At 41.8% G+C, this 15,023-nt stretch overlaps 1 protein-coding gene across 2 annotated transcripts in view; it reads left to right on the top strand.

The window, feature by feature from the left end:
• LOC138958875 (3'-5' exoribonuclease HELZ2-like) overlaps positions 1 to 15,023 on the top strand; it is a 117,999-nt gene that overhangs the window by 6,410 nt on the left and 96,566 nt on the right. The window contains exons 5-6 of one of the 2 annotated variants that reach the window (XM_070330185.1): positions 1,658 to 1,694; positions 2,367 to 2,488. In XM_070330185.1, the coding sequence (XP_070186286.1) occupies positions 1,658 to 1,694; positions 2,367 to 2,488 (159 nt within the window). Of the gene's footprint in view, positions 1 to 1,657; positions 1,695 to 2,366; positions 2,489 to 7,939; positions 8,054 to 15,023 lie in introns of those variants that run through there. The other variant, XM_070330186.1, reaches the window with a different exon arrangement.

Below are 15,023 nucleotides of genomic sequence, written 5' to 3'. Positions count from 1 at the left end.
ATGTTGTTCCCACGCTCTTCTTTAACGGAGCTCTCTGCTACCAAAAGACTGTATGCTTTTTTCTCATTAGGATCTCTGCAATAAATAAACAAAGTAAATGCATCAGTGTTGTTCCCAGGCCTCAGTATTCGGTCATTGATGCATACTTTTTTGATCTGACGTATTGTTCTGACCCCGTGCCGGTCAACTGTCCGATAGTTTTGACGTGCAGGAGCTATTTTTGATGGAACATTTGTTTTTGTAGTCAGGACATTTTCACCTATACATACATTCAGTCCAGGCGCACCTGACGTATTGTCCTCTAAGTCTGAGAACAACACTGTTAACATGAATAATACAAAAATAAATAACATTCTCACTGCAATAGGAAGTACATTGTAAGATTCTTTATGAGAGTTTTTGTGCAGTGTTTATTTATTGTACTGTCAGTTTTTCAAAGCCTGGTGCAGACCTGGGAACCCATACGATTTTGCCGTATTTTGAACGCATGATTGTCTAGAATACGATAAGTACGGTCTGTGGAAAAAAATACGACGAGAAAAATTCCCAGACTACTTTTCTTCACAAGCGCATCCCGAAGCCGATCCAGTATTTTGACACACGATTACAGTTTTTGTTAGTAAACATTGAAAGAAGCATGTGTTTAAAATGTTTTGCTTAACTTAATGAACGGTGCGACGTACGCGTGTCAGGGAAGCATGTTTGAATCATGGATGTTCAAATGCTGTGTGGAGTACGTACGCTCATTTTTCTGAAAATACAGCAAGTTTGTTTGAGAATACAGTAGTCCCTTCCATTTCCGGCCCTTTCGTGGGCGTGAACCTACCCGGAGCGGCCAGCTTTCCCATGACTAATGAGTTTTCCTTCTATAATTGACTCTTAATGGCCGTTAACCTGTCTGACGCGGTCAACGGTCACTGATTTTTGCCCTAAGGTGCCCCTCTTACTCGACAGGAGCGGCCACTTAACGGCCACTTGTCACTTTCGCGGGCGAGCGCCTGTGGTGTGTGTGTGTGTGTGTGTGTGTGTGTGTTGTGTGCACAGACGGCACAGCACGAGCAGACGACATGAATACTTACGCATGCGCAAGTTGTAAATACAGACATGCGCATACATGTACATTTACGGCAGTCACTTCCGGATCGATCACAGCTGATGTGAGTTTGAAACACTTGTTTATCTGACACTCAAATACATATATAATAATCCAAACAACACACATAGAAACATACGAAACAATAGCTTAGCCAGGACGATCGAGTTAAATACGCAAATAATTAAGATGTATAAACGAAAGCAAAACTAACAGAGACAATGAATCGGCGGCTCGTGGATGATCGCTTTCTTTTCTTCATGAAAACTTGATCGTGTTTTTGGGGGTTTTTTGGAGGAGGAGGGGGCCTGTAATGAACGGCCACCTGATATTTGCGGTCACCTTTGCAATGACTAATGGGTGACCGGATATGGCAGGTACTACTGTACTCCAAGTGCAAAACAGGGGTTCCCAGGTCTGCTGGTGGCTTTTGTCAATTTAGGTGAGGTTATGCATCATGTTTGCTTTTTTGTTGCTAGAAATTGTTTTGAATGTTGCTTGATCAGTTTTTGACACATCTAGTAGTAATACTAAAACATGTGCTTTGCCTTTTTTCTGTTTCAGAACAGCTTTGCTGAAGCTCTACCTTATTCTGACAATGGTAAGCCGAATGCTGTTTTAGTTATTCTATTTTCATTTGTGATTGTGGACAACAAAATCAGTTTGTGCGTGCCTGTTTGTTGTTAGTTTGTAATTCAGTGCTGCATTTTTCAGTGGACAAAGATTATACTTTGACTTACAATTGAGTGTATGATTGTTAAAGTTGCACCTTGGTTAACTCACCACAACTTAATATTACCATGACACAGGAGCCTCCCCTTTTTACAATTTACGTCTATCCAGATTTTGTTAATGCAATATCAGATTCTTAAAAAAGTGTTTAAAAGGAGCGGCAAAACTTCTTACAAGCATGAAATAAATAGCTCAAATATAAAAAGAATTAATAAACGGAATGGAGGGGAGCAGTTTTACACTGTTTTAGCTCATTTCTTACAAGCATATATAAAAGAAAGTAGTGAACAGATTTCTGCAGCATTCTTCATTCTTGTTTCACACAAACAGTGTACAGAGGAACCCCCCTTTTAAGATCTCAAAACATGAGAAAATTTGGTCTCAAAATGGATGTAAATTAACAGAGGTAATAAACAGAAAATCTGAAGAATTAAGGTCCGTTGTGCGTTAAGGGGGAAGTCTTAAATTGGGGGGGGGGGGGGGTCTTACAACAGGGGTTCCACTATACAGAGCGTGACCATAATCATTTCCTATTGTGCAGCCCTTGTCCTGCAACCAGAGAATGTGAAAGCAAAGTATCGCAGGGTGCAGGCTCTCTTTGGCTTGAGACGTTACAAGGAATGCCTCGCAGATGCAAGGGAGGGCATGCAAAAGCAACCATCTGTAAGTAAAGTTGTACTCTAAGCTTTGAGTGTCAAGAGGGCTTGCCTGAAAGTGTTTCAGGAATATGTGGTGGTGTGGCCTTTACTGTCTGTGTGTCACTCAATTTTCAAAAGAGGAATTCGGAAAATAACTCTGTCGGGTTTGTACGGGTTGGGAAAGAGTGAATGCCCTTGGTTTTTACTTCGACAAACATTGGAGGGGCCAATCACTAGCGAGGGGTGTGTCGAAAAAACGTGGACAGGAGCACATCTGAAGTTATTTGTCAGAGGAAAAGCAAGGGTATTCGCTCTTTTACATCCCATTCAAACCCGACAGAGTTATTTCCGAACATCGTCTTATTGTGTTGTCAATGTCATTAATTTTATTTTATTTTATGCAATTTATATCGCGCACATATCTCAACCACGGATTCAAGGCGCAGGGATTTATTTATGCCGTGTGAGATGGAATTTTTTACACAATATATCACGCATTCACCGCATTCACATCGGCCAGCAAGCCTCAAGCCTATTAGGGCGAGCATTCACCTTTCACGGCCTATTATTCCAAGTCACACGGGTATTTTGGTGGACATTTTTATCTATGCCTATACAATTTTGCCAGGAAAGACCCTTTTGTCAATCGTGGGATCTTTAACGTGCACACCCCAATGTAGTGTACACGAAGGGACCTCTGTTTTTCGTCTCATCCGAAAGACTAGCACTTGAACCCACCACCTAGGTTAGGAAAGGGGGGAGAAAATTGCTAACGCCCTGACCCAGGGTCGAACTCGCAACCTCTCGCTTCCGAGGCAAGTGCGTTTACCACTCGCCCACCCAGACCTTATATATTAAGTCTTCTTTCTTATTGCTTTCGAATAAAGCGACTATGGTTGTGGATTGAGAGCACTTTAGCTTGGTTATTTCTGCCCATTTAGCTGTAAGAAAAATTATGGAAGTGTGCGGTATAGGTCATAACCAAGATTACTTTGGTTTCAGCAGGTGCTCAAGGGGGGTAATTTCAGATAATCGTTAATAGCATAAGGCTTGTGCGCTTACAAAAATACAGGTCTACTAAGCCAGCGCCTGATGAGCTGCCACTTTGCATATCCTGCATGTGTGTGTGTTTTTTAGTGTGTGTGTGAGTATTCGACTCAAGTGCTATACAACTCTGTCATAGTTGAGAGAGTTCAATGACCATCTCACTTTTGAATGGATGTACACTGTCATTCAACTGTAATATTATTCTGTATGTGTCCTGTGTTGTTTGTAAGTGTACTCTGTAATTATATTCTTCTGTGTGAGTGTCCTTTGTTGTCAAGTGTACATTGTAATTTTATATTCTATGTGGAAGTGTCCTGTGCTGTTGACTATAAGTGTACACTATACGTAAGTTTACATTGTCATTATTTTCTTCTGTGTGTGTGGCCTGTGTTGTCATCAAGTGTACATTGTAATCATATTCTTCTGTGCAAGTGGACTGTGCTGTTGTCTATAAGTGTACACTATACGTAAGTGGACATTGTAATTATTTTCTTCTGTGTGAGTATCTTGTCATGTTACCTGTAAAAGTATTTGTGAGACTTATAATGGTGGCATTGTCGCATTGTATTTGACTGGTCATCAGGTGACCTACGACATCTGTGGAAGCTGTGAAACCTGTCAAGATGATTGCAGAATGCCACTCTTGATTACTGAATAAACTCAAGCTCAAATTAAGCAACCCTTATATTTAACAGTATATTAAAGGCACACTCAGTGTGAAAACTGTTTGGTTCACTATCTCAGATCTGGCCTGGCTTGAGATTTCACAGCCATTGTATTGCTCCTCACTTTCAGTCCCTGTCCCGATTATTTCCCTTGACCCATTGACGCATACTGTCTGTTGCTGTGTTGTGTACTTGAGCTGCGTCTTGACTGGTTTCCACAATGTGCGTTCTCATCCTAAATACATGGGTGCAACTCTGCCGGCTACACGCCGGCAGCCGGTTTTTGGTTTCATCGGCTGCCGATGTTTTTGTTCCAGAAGAGGTTTTTTTTGGCATTTTAAATACTAAAAAAGCTGGACCCCAACTTTTGCCGGTTTTTGGAATTTTCCAGGTTGCACCCATGTAAATAGCGTGGCCTTTGGCAGAATCCCTAGTGTTTTCGTGGTGTGAAGACCAGGCTGCGGTCTTTGTGATTTTGTTTTGCGGTGTTCAACTTGTGATTGAACAGTGACTATGCTGCTGTATTGAAGCAGAGAGTAGTTTTGAGCCACTAACTTCGTATGGCTGACCATGTATTCGAGGAGTATGTGAACAGAACTTTTATGTGTGTTGGAACAAGTGTTTTATAGCTGGTTTTACATCAGCGAAATGGATTTTGGTGGACGATTGTGTTGAAGTTCCATTACTTTATCGGGACTGTGTAAACCTGTGCTTTACATTGAGGAGTGAAATACAAGTTACATCATCCTCTGCCTTGGCGTCTCCATTGTATGCTTCCAGGCCTGTGCCCCCCTTCCACTCCACCGTCTACCATCAAAATAGTGATGTCACGACTTGACAAATCTCTCAGTGGTTTAGGAGGCCGAATAATACCTTGGAGGTTGTTGAAGGCGTTATTAAAGTCAGTATGTGTAGGGATGGAGTTCCGCATGACATCATCATGCCTTTCTAGGGAGGCTACTCTGCTAAGGACTGGTGGATGATAACTTCATTCAAGAATCTTTTCAGCCTATAACTAGTCCAACAGCCTTGTCATGGATGAGTGAGCAGGCTGATATCAACTTTATCAAGCACGCCTGGTGTATGTCACAGAGGACCCACTCTAGGTGACGATCAGTTCAAAATTGACCAGTCACACTATCCTTGGCTGTCCATGAAAAATAGAAAGGATTTTGGAGGACTACAGTGTAGCCTTCCAAACAGGAATAGTGAGATAATGACAGTCAAAGGATTAACACCCACTTCTGAGAGTAATCAGAGTGCTGGGGGAGACATATTGTACATCAATATGACAAAAGACAGATAAATATTCTTTGTGCTTTCCAAAAGCTGATGAGTTGTCACTTGTGCCATGTCAAATTATAGATTTGAATACTTGAATCCAATGGTTTTCATCTGTCGAGGTGCATACATACCATCCGGCACTAAATAAGATTTGACGATGAATGGAAGTCAGGGCCGAGGTGCACAAACCCAAAGTGGGTGCCATCCAAACGGGAGAGAGCAAACGGCTGGTTCTGATTCGTTAAAGTCACAACAAATCACACTTTCAACCAATCCAACACTGCGGGTGGCTCCCGGTTGGGTGGTAACTTTCTCGTGCACCCCAGCCTAGGACTCTTTACACTGAATAAAACCTAAAACCTTGAAGAGTAATTGAAACAACTGTTCTCTGAATAAAATTTGTTTAATTAAATAGCAACCACTTTCCAGCTAATTATTGCAGTTTTGTCTAAATTATAGCTTTGGAATGTCCCTCAAACTTTTTATGGTCCAATTCACCAGAAAAACTTTCTCATAATGACCCCTCAGATAGTCATCTTTCACTTTCAGGTTTTTATATTGTTTTTTGAAGTACATTTTCTTATTAGCAAGGGTCTCCAATGACTTTACAATAAACACACACACTAATACAATTTAACTTGTAAAGTATACTAGTGCTGCCGTCTAAAACTAGGATTTTTTGATTGAAAAATAGTCTTTTTCTCCTTCGCGCCTTCTAGCCATTGATTGAAAGATAGTGAAGGAGATTGCCCCAGGTGTGTAAGTTTTATCACTCTGCCTTACTGTATTTGTTGGCAGATAAATCAATGCATATCTATTTCTTTCCATTGCAGCTGTTTTGCCAACTGCTTTTTTTGGTGGCATGTTGCCAGGCCTCCTATCAAAACATTTTTACCCAGAGTAACCCTATGCAGTTGCGCAGCAGTATTATTAGGTCACTTGAATCATGCATGACCTTAGGGGAGACAAGAGACATAATAATCACAAATTTGGTGACACCGAGAGGCACTTATTATGCGTGTCACTAAACTCTCTTTCTTTCATTATTTTCGCATGGTTCGCCATCTGTTCACTCATCATCTACTTAATCATTCATAAAAATAAGATAAATTCAAATCCGCCAACATGGCTATACATGTATCATAATGCAAAGATAAAGGGGGAAAAAAGAAAAAAAAAACACAATGTCGCCCCCCCCCTCTCTCTTTTTTCTCATTTGCTCCCACCTTTTTCCTCATTTACAGTTTTGTATTTCCAGTCAGTCAAAATGTTGAGGCAAGGGTAGATTTTAGTCTAAAAGAATAACATAAATTCTTGACATGAATTTTTATGTTTGTGCAAGCAAAGATGAAGACAGACAGAGGACGATGACACAAATAAAATCCCTAGTATATTTACAGTGAAGGGGGGGGGGGGGGGATGGTAGACTGTGACATGGTTTGTTTTCTCTGTTTGTTTGTTCGTTCATGGGCTGTAACTCCCACGGCTTTTACGTGTATGACCGTTTGGCTACCAGTAAGTTCGTCACACGGTAGATTCGTCACCGGTCCCGGTAACTTCGCCACAGTAACTTCGCCACAGTAGTCCGAGCGCGGCTCTCTCTCTCTCTCTCTCTCTCTCTCTCTCTCTCTCTCTCTCTCTCTCTCTCTCTCTCTCTCCCATGCACCTCCTTCCACCCCTCCCTCTGCTCACATTGAGTTTCTCTGCCTCCTTGACAGTGAGGTTGAAGTCGTGTGTGTGTGTGTGTTAGTGAGTGTGTGTGTGTGTGCGATGGTGTGTGTGAGTGTTTGTGCGTGTGTACGTGTGTGTTTTAGTGAGTGTGTGTGTATGTGCGATGGTGTGTGTGAGTGTTTGTCAGTGCGCCGTGTGTACGTGTGTGTGTCGTGTGTGTGCGTGCGTGTCATGGATGTGGGTGTATGTACGTCCGTCTCTCTCTCTCTCTCTCTAAAAAATGTGAATCTTGAATCTCTCCCACAAATCAAACATCTGAAAGCATAAGCTCTTTAGCATAAACACCCGCCCACCCCTGCCAGTAACTTCGTCATAGGTGACGAATCTACCGTGTGACGAACTTACTGGTAGCCGACCGTTTTTACCCCGCCATTTAGGCAGCCATACGCCGCTTTCGGAGGAAGCACGGGTATTGTCGTGTTTCTTTAACCCACCGAACTCTGACATGGATTACAGGATCTTTTTTGTGCGCACTTGGTCTTGTGCTTGCGTGTACACACGGGGGTGTTCGGACACCGAGGAGAGTCTGCACACAAAGTTGACTCTGAGAAATAAATCTCTCGCCGAACGTTTTCTCTGTGAAAAAGGAGAGAATGCTCTTGCAGTTGTTAGTTGCTTTTCTCTCAGAGATGCAAAATTAGACAGACATTATACTCCGTTTGTTAGTATATATATCTCATTCTGTCTCGTTTTCAAAGAGATATGGGATGGGCACGTCGATTGGGAACCATGAAAGGGGAATACCCTTTGCGTCTATTTTTAGCCTGCGGCGGCCATAGTTCAGCGGTAAGCACAAGTTCTGAGGTGTTCACGCGGGGACTTTCTATTCTGTACAAATGCAGCATAAGCGAAACTATTAACCCGTAAGTATTCATATTTGTGACCATTCTTACACCAGCGGCCGTCTAAAACAGTGAAGCTTGACAAAAGTCACCGTTTTGTTTGCACGAAAGCTGCTTGAACCGATGAACCAAAACTGTGGAAATGGTGTAAATTAATGGCGCGGGGAAGTTCGCTCGCCGAAGGGATAGTTACTAGTTCCGTGCTGCAAGTTTTTAGGACCTGCGGATTTGTCCTCAATTTTGTTAGCCTCTAGGTTTCTGAGGAAAACGGATAATCCGGAGAAAATATGCGGAGACGGTCGAAGGATTGTGAAGACGATAAAAGTACCAATCGTTTCCTACTTTCAGTTTTGTGTTTCCTTTTAAAAGTCACATGCTTACGTAATTGTTGTCGTGTGTGGTTCAGTATGTCGCAGATAAAAATTATCGATGTCGATTTTGTGCGTCAGCTGTCATTTATGGAAACTCAGTGAAGGTATTTGTGATCAAGGAAAATGGCTAGAAGGAAAGTTTGTGTAGTATAGCTGCATACCAACAGATAGTGTTATGGTTCTTACAGGAGACTTGATTTTTTACAAACCTTCATTCGAGAGTATTAGGCATCTTGTACTTTCTGTTAATTGTGCATGTAGTTTCTGTCATACAGTTTTGACATTATGACAAGCAAGTGACATTTAAAAATTTTTTTTTAGCAGAATAAAACATAGTATCCTGATAAAGAGACAGCTCCCATTTTTTGGGTATTCAAATCTGAGCAGCTGGCTTGGAGATAAATGAGGCAGAAAAGAGTCCAAAGGAAGTTTGCAACTTTTTTCACGTGAAGCCAGGGTATGGTTACATCACTCTGGACATCTCTATTTAGCTTGATGTTGAATCTGTCTTATTGACGAGGAAAAGTAGATACATTTAATGTAATCACAAGCCTTGAAAGCATCAGTTGCTTCTTGTTTATCACTTCATGGTGCCAAACAACCTGCATTTCTACAAACCTTCGTGTGCAAGATACATTTCTTGTTTTCTTTCACTGTTCCTGTTGTGCAGTTCTTAGCATTCTCCTGTTCAACTTTTCAGTAAAAGACCCTTAATTGATAGCATGTGTATCGATTAAAATTGCTACTTACAGTTTCAGAAATAAGTCAGAAGGTCTTAGTCCTTTTCATATACCTCCACCCCGATTCCATTTCTTCGTTTTGTAACAAAGTTATCAAAGGTGATTGGGATGTGTGTAGGGGATGTATAAACCTTTTTGACATTTAAGCAGCTTTCGCGAGATATCCGCAAGACATGCTCTTTGTTATGCTTTGAAAGTCGCGAGAACTACGATCATCAGCCTTTGCAGCTCACGCGAGAAAGCCCTACCAAATGCTTTGCAATGCTTTGAAGTTTTTGAGAGCTTGAAATATAGGATAGGGTTTATTGGGTTCAATTTGTGTTTGTCAGGCTGTGTAAGAGACCACATACTGTGATGCTAAATCTGTCAGATTTGTGTCACCAATTTGGGTTCAAGTGCTAGTCTTTCGGATGAGACGAAAAACCGAGGTCCCTTCGTGTACACTACATTGGGGTGTGCACGTTAAAGATCCCACGATTGACAAAAGGGTCTTTCCTGGCAAAATTGTATTGGCATAGATAAAAATGTCCACCAAAATACCCGTGTGACTTGGAATAATAGGCCGTGAAAAGTAGGATATGCGCCAAAATGGCTGCGATCTGCTGGCCGATGTGAATGCGTGATGTATTGTGTAAAAAAAATCCATCTCACACGGCATGATGATGAATAAATCCCTGCGCCTTGAATATGTGCGCAATATAAATTGCATAAAATAAAAATAAAAAAATAAATCCCTGCGCTTCGAACTGTACCCACGGAATACGCGCGATATAAGCCTCATATTGATTGATTGATTGACCACTGCCTGCCTCTCCATATGATGTCTTGACATTGCATTGCCTTTGAACTGAAAATGTAACACATGTTCAGGTATTGATGTAGGCAGAAACAATGATGTGAACGTGCATGCATTATATGCATTCATATAGCTATTCTGATGGACACGTGGGGGGATTCGGGGGCTGTGATTGGATGGTCTCACACATCCCTTTTCCGATCATCAAAGCATAACGCTACGAAAGTTGGCCATTTTTGCCGATATCCAAACGATATCGGCAATAACAAAGACGCATGGTTCCGGTTTCTTCCACGTGTATAAAGTACACGCATACCTCGCCAGGCTTGTGTCTGTGGCTAGTCGACAGACGATGCAATTTGCTTTGTGTGTGTTTTTGTTGTTGCTTACTGTACATGACATACATTACGTGTAAAATCCAGTTCTTTAACTGGCAGCAAACCTTGCAAATTTCCAGAAGCTGCAATCTGAAGCGACCTATCTCTGATTTTTGCAGACGATCTCTCCAATCACCAATGTTTAACACAAAATCAGCAAACTCTCCTGTCACATAGAACGTCCATTGTGTAGTGCAATGTTGAAATGAAGTTACCGGTCTGAAACATTTCGTCGTTTCTTCTGAGACAATCCTTGTTCTCTTATCATCTACAGATTTACCGCAGTCTTCACCACGCGAATTCCCAACAGAAGTCAGACTTTCGAACATACAATCTACGTAGGCAAGCATGATACATCATAACGTCATATGATTCCTAAGATATTGACGTAATGCTAAGCATCCGGTTATCTTGAGTTTTCTCCGTAATACATGTCCGTGGGTTTTTCAATGTTCGGTTATTTCCGTGGCTTCATGCAGAAAGGGAACCGTCGTCTGCAATCAACGACATGGACCATTCTGGTCCTTGTTGCTGACAAAAACATGATTTTAACACAGAATTTAATGTCAGAATAGCTATATAAACGCTATTGTGTTTTCATCGTAGCAATAGGGTCCGATATTTAGACTCGAACAAGTATAATGCGACTCGTCTTCGACTCGTCGGCATTATACTTGTCTCGTCTAAATATCGGGCCCTATTGCTACGCTGAAAACACAATAGCTGTTAATAACCAGGTGTGAGATATTTTGTGTGTATGTGTTTAGTAATCAACACCCACCTTCGCAGAGGATCTTTAGCATTGTGAAACACTGTATTAGGGTTGACATTACGGGTATAGCCAGTCTTATGCAGGCATGGAAAATTCCAAAATAGAAATAACTCTGAAAATAGGCCGAGGTCCAGGGGCCGCCTAGGCCCCGGCGGGGTACAGGGGCAGAGCCCCGTTGGGGGGACCAGGGGGGCAAAACCCCCCGGAAGGAAAACAAATTTTAGACCAATAATTTGATAGTTCTCATGTAAGCAAATAATGGATACTGAGACAATAGTATAATTTCATGGGTGAAACTAGCCCGTCAATTGACTGAAATCCGTCAATCTGAAAATAAGTCTGACGGAAATTCCGTCAATCCGCAATTTAAACCAAAAAAAATTGAGAAAAAAACCCCGAAACTACTTGCGGAACGCGTTTTCGAACTGCTATAGTGAACCGGAAGTGCTTTTGCCCGTGCTCGCGGTAAACCCTGTAGGCGAGGTTTCTTTGCTTTCGGATTCGCTCTGCATCACGATAAAAAAATAAGTTCTCTCGCGTTTTGGCAGGCATTACGAAGTGGTGACACGATTTCTGCGACAAAGATGCCGGTTTTGACGGAAAACGCACGGACAGATCTTATTGATGCTGGTCTAGCCAACAAATGGCGATGGGACTGTTTGGAGTTCATGAAACTAAAACTGTGTGTGATAAGTTTGGTGCTTGAAACTCAAGTGCTTTTCCTTGAGAACGTTGCACTACAGTGGAACCCCTCTCTAGCGACCTTGAAAATGTTGACAAAAATCGGTCCTTATGGAGGGGGGTCCTTACAGAGGGAAGGGGCGGGGTCAGGGGGCCACAAAGAAAGTCACCTCAGATTTTCTTAAAAAAAGAAAACAGAGAAGTTTCAGTTGTTGATGACCGTTTCCTCAAGCAAACTGCTTCGATTTCATGTTTGACATTGTCCATGGTGTCCACCAGTTCTGGTGCATGTACTACCCTCAGATCTCAGTACCCTGGCCAAGTTTCCTCTCAAGACATCAAAGAGACCGGGCCATAGGTTAAACTTCCCATAGGTTAAACTCGGTCACTGACCCGTGTGCAGGAAGTGTTTCCTCTCTCAGATATGAAAGGGGAACCACCTCTCTAGCTAAAACTGGGTCAATGATCCTTGGGAAGAAGGGCACCCAGCTATCACAATGGACCTGCCTTTGATCTCGATGATTGGTTTGTGATGTTTACTCAGCCCACCCAACCATCACACCTCTCAGCGGTTTAGTGCCTTTGCTTAAAAGAGACCGTTAAACGCTGACTGAGAGTCTTGGCTTTGTCTGACAAAGTCTTTGCACAAGCTGTTAGGTCGGTCCTTAGACGTTAGAGCGGGGTGGTCGCTACACTGGTGACAACTATATAAGGAAACACATCGGTTAAAAAAAAGGGTCGTTGTGGCGGGGTAGTCCTTAGAGAGGGGGGTCTTAGAGAGGGGTTCCACTGTATAAGAGATGCTACTGCTTAGTTGCTACTTAATTTGTGCAGTGCTACTGCTTAGTTGCTACTTTGTGCAGTGCTACATCATGCTGTTTGCATGTGTGACATTCTGTTTCATCATTTATTTCAATGCCTGTGGCAATGTTTGCTTCTTATAATTAAATATTTCGAACTTTTATTTCAGTTGTTCAGTTGTTCACTTTCTATTTCATGTAGTATGGCTGTTGTCAATGTTAATTGTTATCAATTGTGTCGTTGTGTTGGAAGATGCAAGTGTGAAAGGATACACACAAAAATTATTACTTCTGTGAATTGTTTTGATTTTGTTTACCCTTTTTACCATATCATTAGAATCTGAAGGTATTTTTTTGACCTGCATGATAGTGTATTTTTTTGCCAGGAAAGGCCACAAAATCACAATGAATAATGCAAAAATTCGTATTCGGCCGGGGGGCGTTGCCCCCCTGGACTCCCTAATGGGGCCCTGCCCCATACCCCGCCAGGACCTGGGCGGCCCCTGGACCCCTGCCTCAAATAAATTTCAGTCAATTTGATTTTCCTAGGTTTCACCCATGTAATTTAATTTACCTTTTTTTTGCCGCGGACAATTTTTTATTTTCGCTGAAACGTAAGTTCCTTTTTGCGGAAAACCGCGATTTCACGGACAATTCCCATGCCTGTTTATGAGCAGTGTTAATGAAATCAGCTGTACAAAAATGATGGTGAAAACAGAGTTAACCACAGCATAGTGGACAACAATGACAAGGAAGTTGGCAGATAAGCACTACATATGTTGAGAACAATGATAACAATACAAGTCTTGCAGAACTGAAGGCGCAAGCTTCCTGAAGTACACAGTACACTAATTTCTATGACCTCAAGTGTGTAGTGACTTAGCGAGATGTGGAAAATACCCCCGTGGGTTAGGGGGAAGAATTTACCCGATGCTCCCCAGCATGTCGTAAGAGGCGACTAACGGATTCTGTTTCTCCTTTTACCCTTGTTAAGTGTTTCTTGTATAGAATATAGTCGATGTTTGTAAAGATTTTAGTCAAGCAGTATGACTGTATGTAAGAAATGTTAAGTCCTTTGTACTGGAAACTTGCATTCTCCCAGTAAGGTAATATATTGTACTACGTTGCAAGCCTCTGGAGCAATTTTTTGATTAGTGCTTTTGTGAACAAAAAACAATTAACAAGTGGCTCTATCCCATCTCCCCCCCCTTTCCCCGTCGCGATATAACCTTCGTGGTTGAAAACGATGTTAAACACTAAATACAACTTAAAATTTTACCAGGTTAAATTTCAATACACTGCAGAGGTAAGCGGGAGGAGGTACGTTCCTTGCTGTTTTACAGTGCTTGAAGATGTTGGTGCTTAAAAAAAAGTAAAGGAAGTTCGCGGCAGGCTCAAGTTCTGTAGCAAAGCATTTGATACAGCATTGATGCTTAGATTGACTGGACAATGGTCTTCCAGGCTTCACTTGCAGTGTGGTAGATGTTTTACATAAGAATGCGGGAAAAAGGAAATGTCCACTCAGACTTCATTCCTTGTGTGAATGATCTCAAGGCTTCACTTGCAGTGTGGTACATGTAGATAAGTGGAATGTATCACATAAAATTGGGATCACTTCAAGGATATTGTTTGTTTGCTCATCTTTTGTGTACTCAGCACAGTTCATGAAAGATATCAAACTACAGGGGGTTCTGCGGCCATTTCTTTTCAGCTGATATTTTCTATTGATATGAGACTTGGTTGTGTAATTGGCTCAGGTGGCTGTAGGAAAAAAGGTGTGGCCATGTAATGTGTTTAGGTGGCTGAATTGAATGGAGAAATGGTGCATGTGAACTCTCTTAAAATTCATTGGCTTAGCTGAGATAAGAATTTGGAATGGTGATACACTGATAGTGGTGTAGCTTTGCGTAGTGCATTGCAAGAGAGATTCTGTTGAATGTCTGAACATCATTTTTGTGTGTGTGGAAAACCTACAAATGCACCCAATCGCCACCCCACCTCACCCTATCTCCACCCCATTTGGGGAGGAAAGATATTTCCTGTGTTTTCTTCTTCTTCTTCTTCTTCTTTTTTGGCATAGTCATGAATTAATCTCATGGAAGTGATGTCACATACTAAAAGAAGAGCGACCGTTTTGAGATTCACTCAGTGGGACTGGGAACCTCACACGGTGCTAAATAGACGATTTTTTAAAATCGCCCCGTTAGGTTTGTATAGGTTGAAAAAGAGTGAATACCCTTGCTTTTTCTCTGACAAATAAATTCACACGTGCTCCTGTCCAACACACCCCTCGCTAGTGATTGGCCCCTCAAATGTTTGTCCGGGTTAAAACAAGGGTATTCACTCTTTCAGTTTCACAACCCATACAAGCTCAACAGAGTTATTTTCGGAATTCGTCTTTTGGGCTATTGCCTAATTTTTGTATGTGAAGCAAAAGAGTGACAATATCATTAT

Source organism: Littorina saxatilis, linkage group LG2 (genome assembly GCF_037325665.1).
Source record: "Littorina saxatilis isolate snail1 linkage group LG2, US_GU_Lsax_2.0, whole genome shotgun sequence".
In the NCBI taxonomy this organism is placed as follows: Eukaryota; Metazoa; Mollusca; class Gastropoda; order Littorinimorpha; family Littorinidae; genus Littorina; species Littorina saxatilis.
This window is presented reverse-complemented; position numbering and strand designations above follow the sequence as displayed.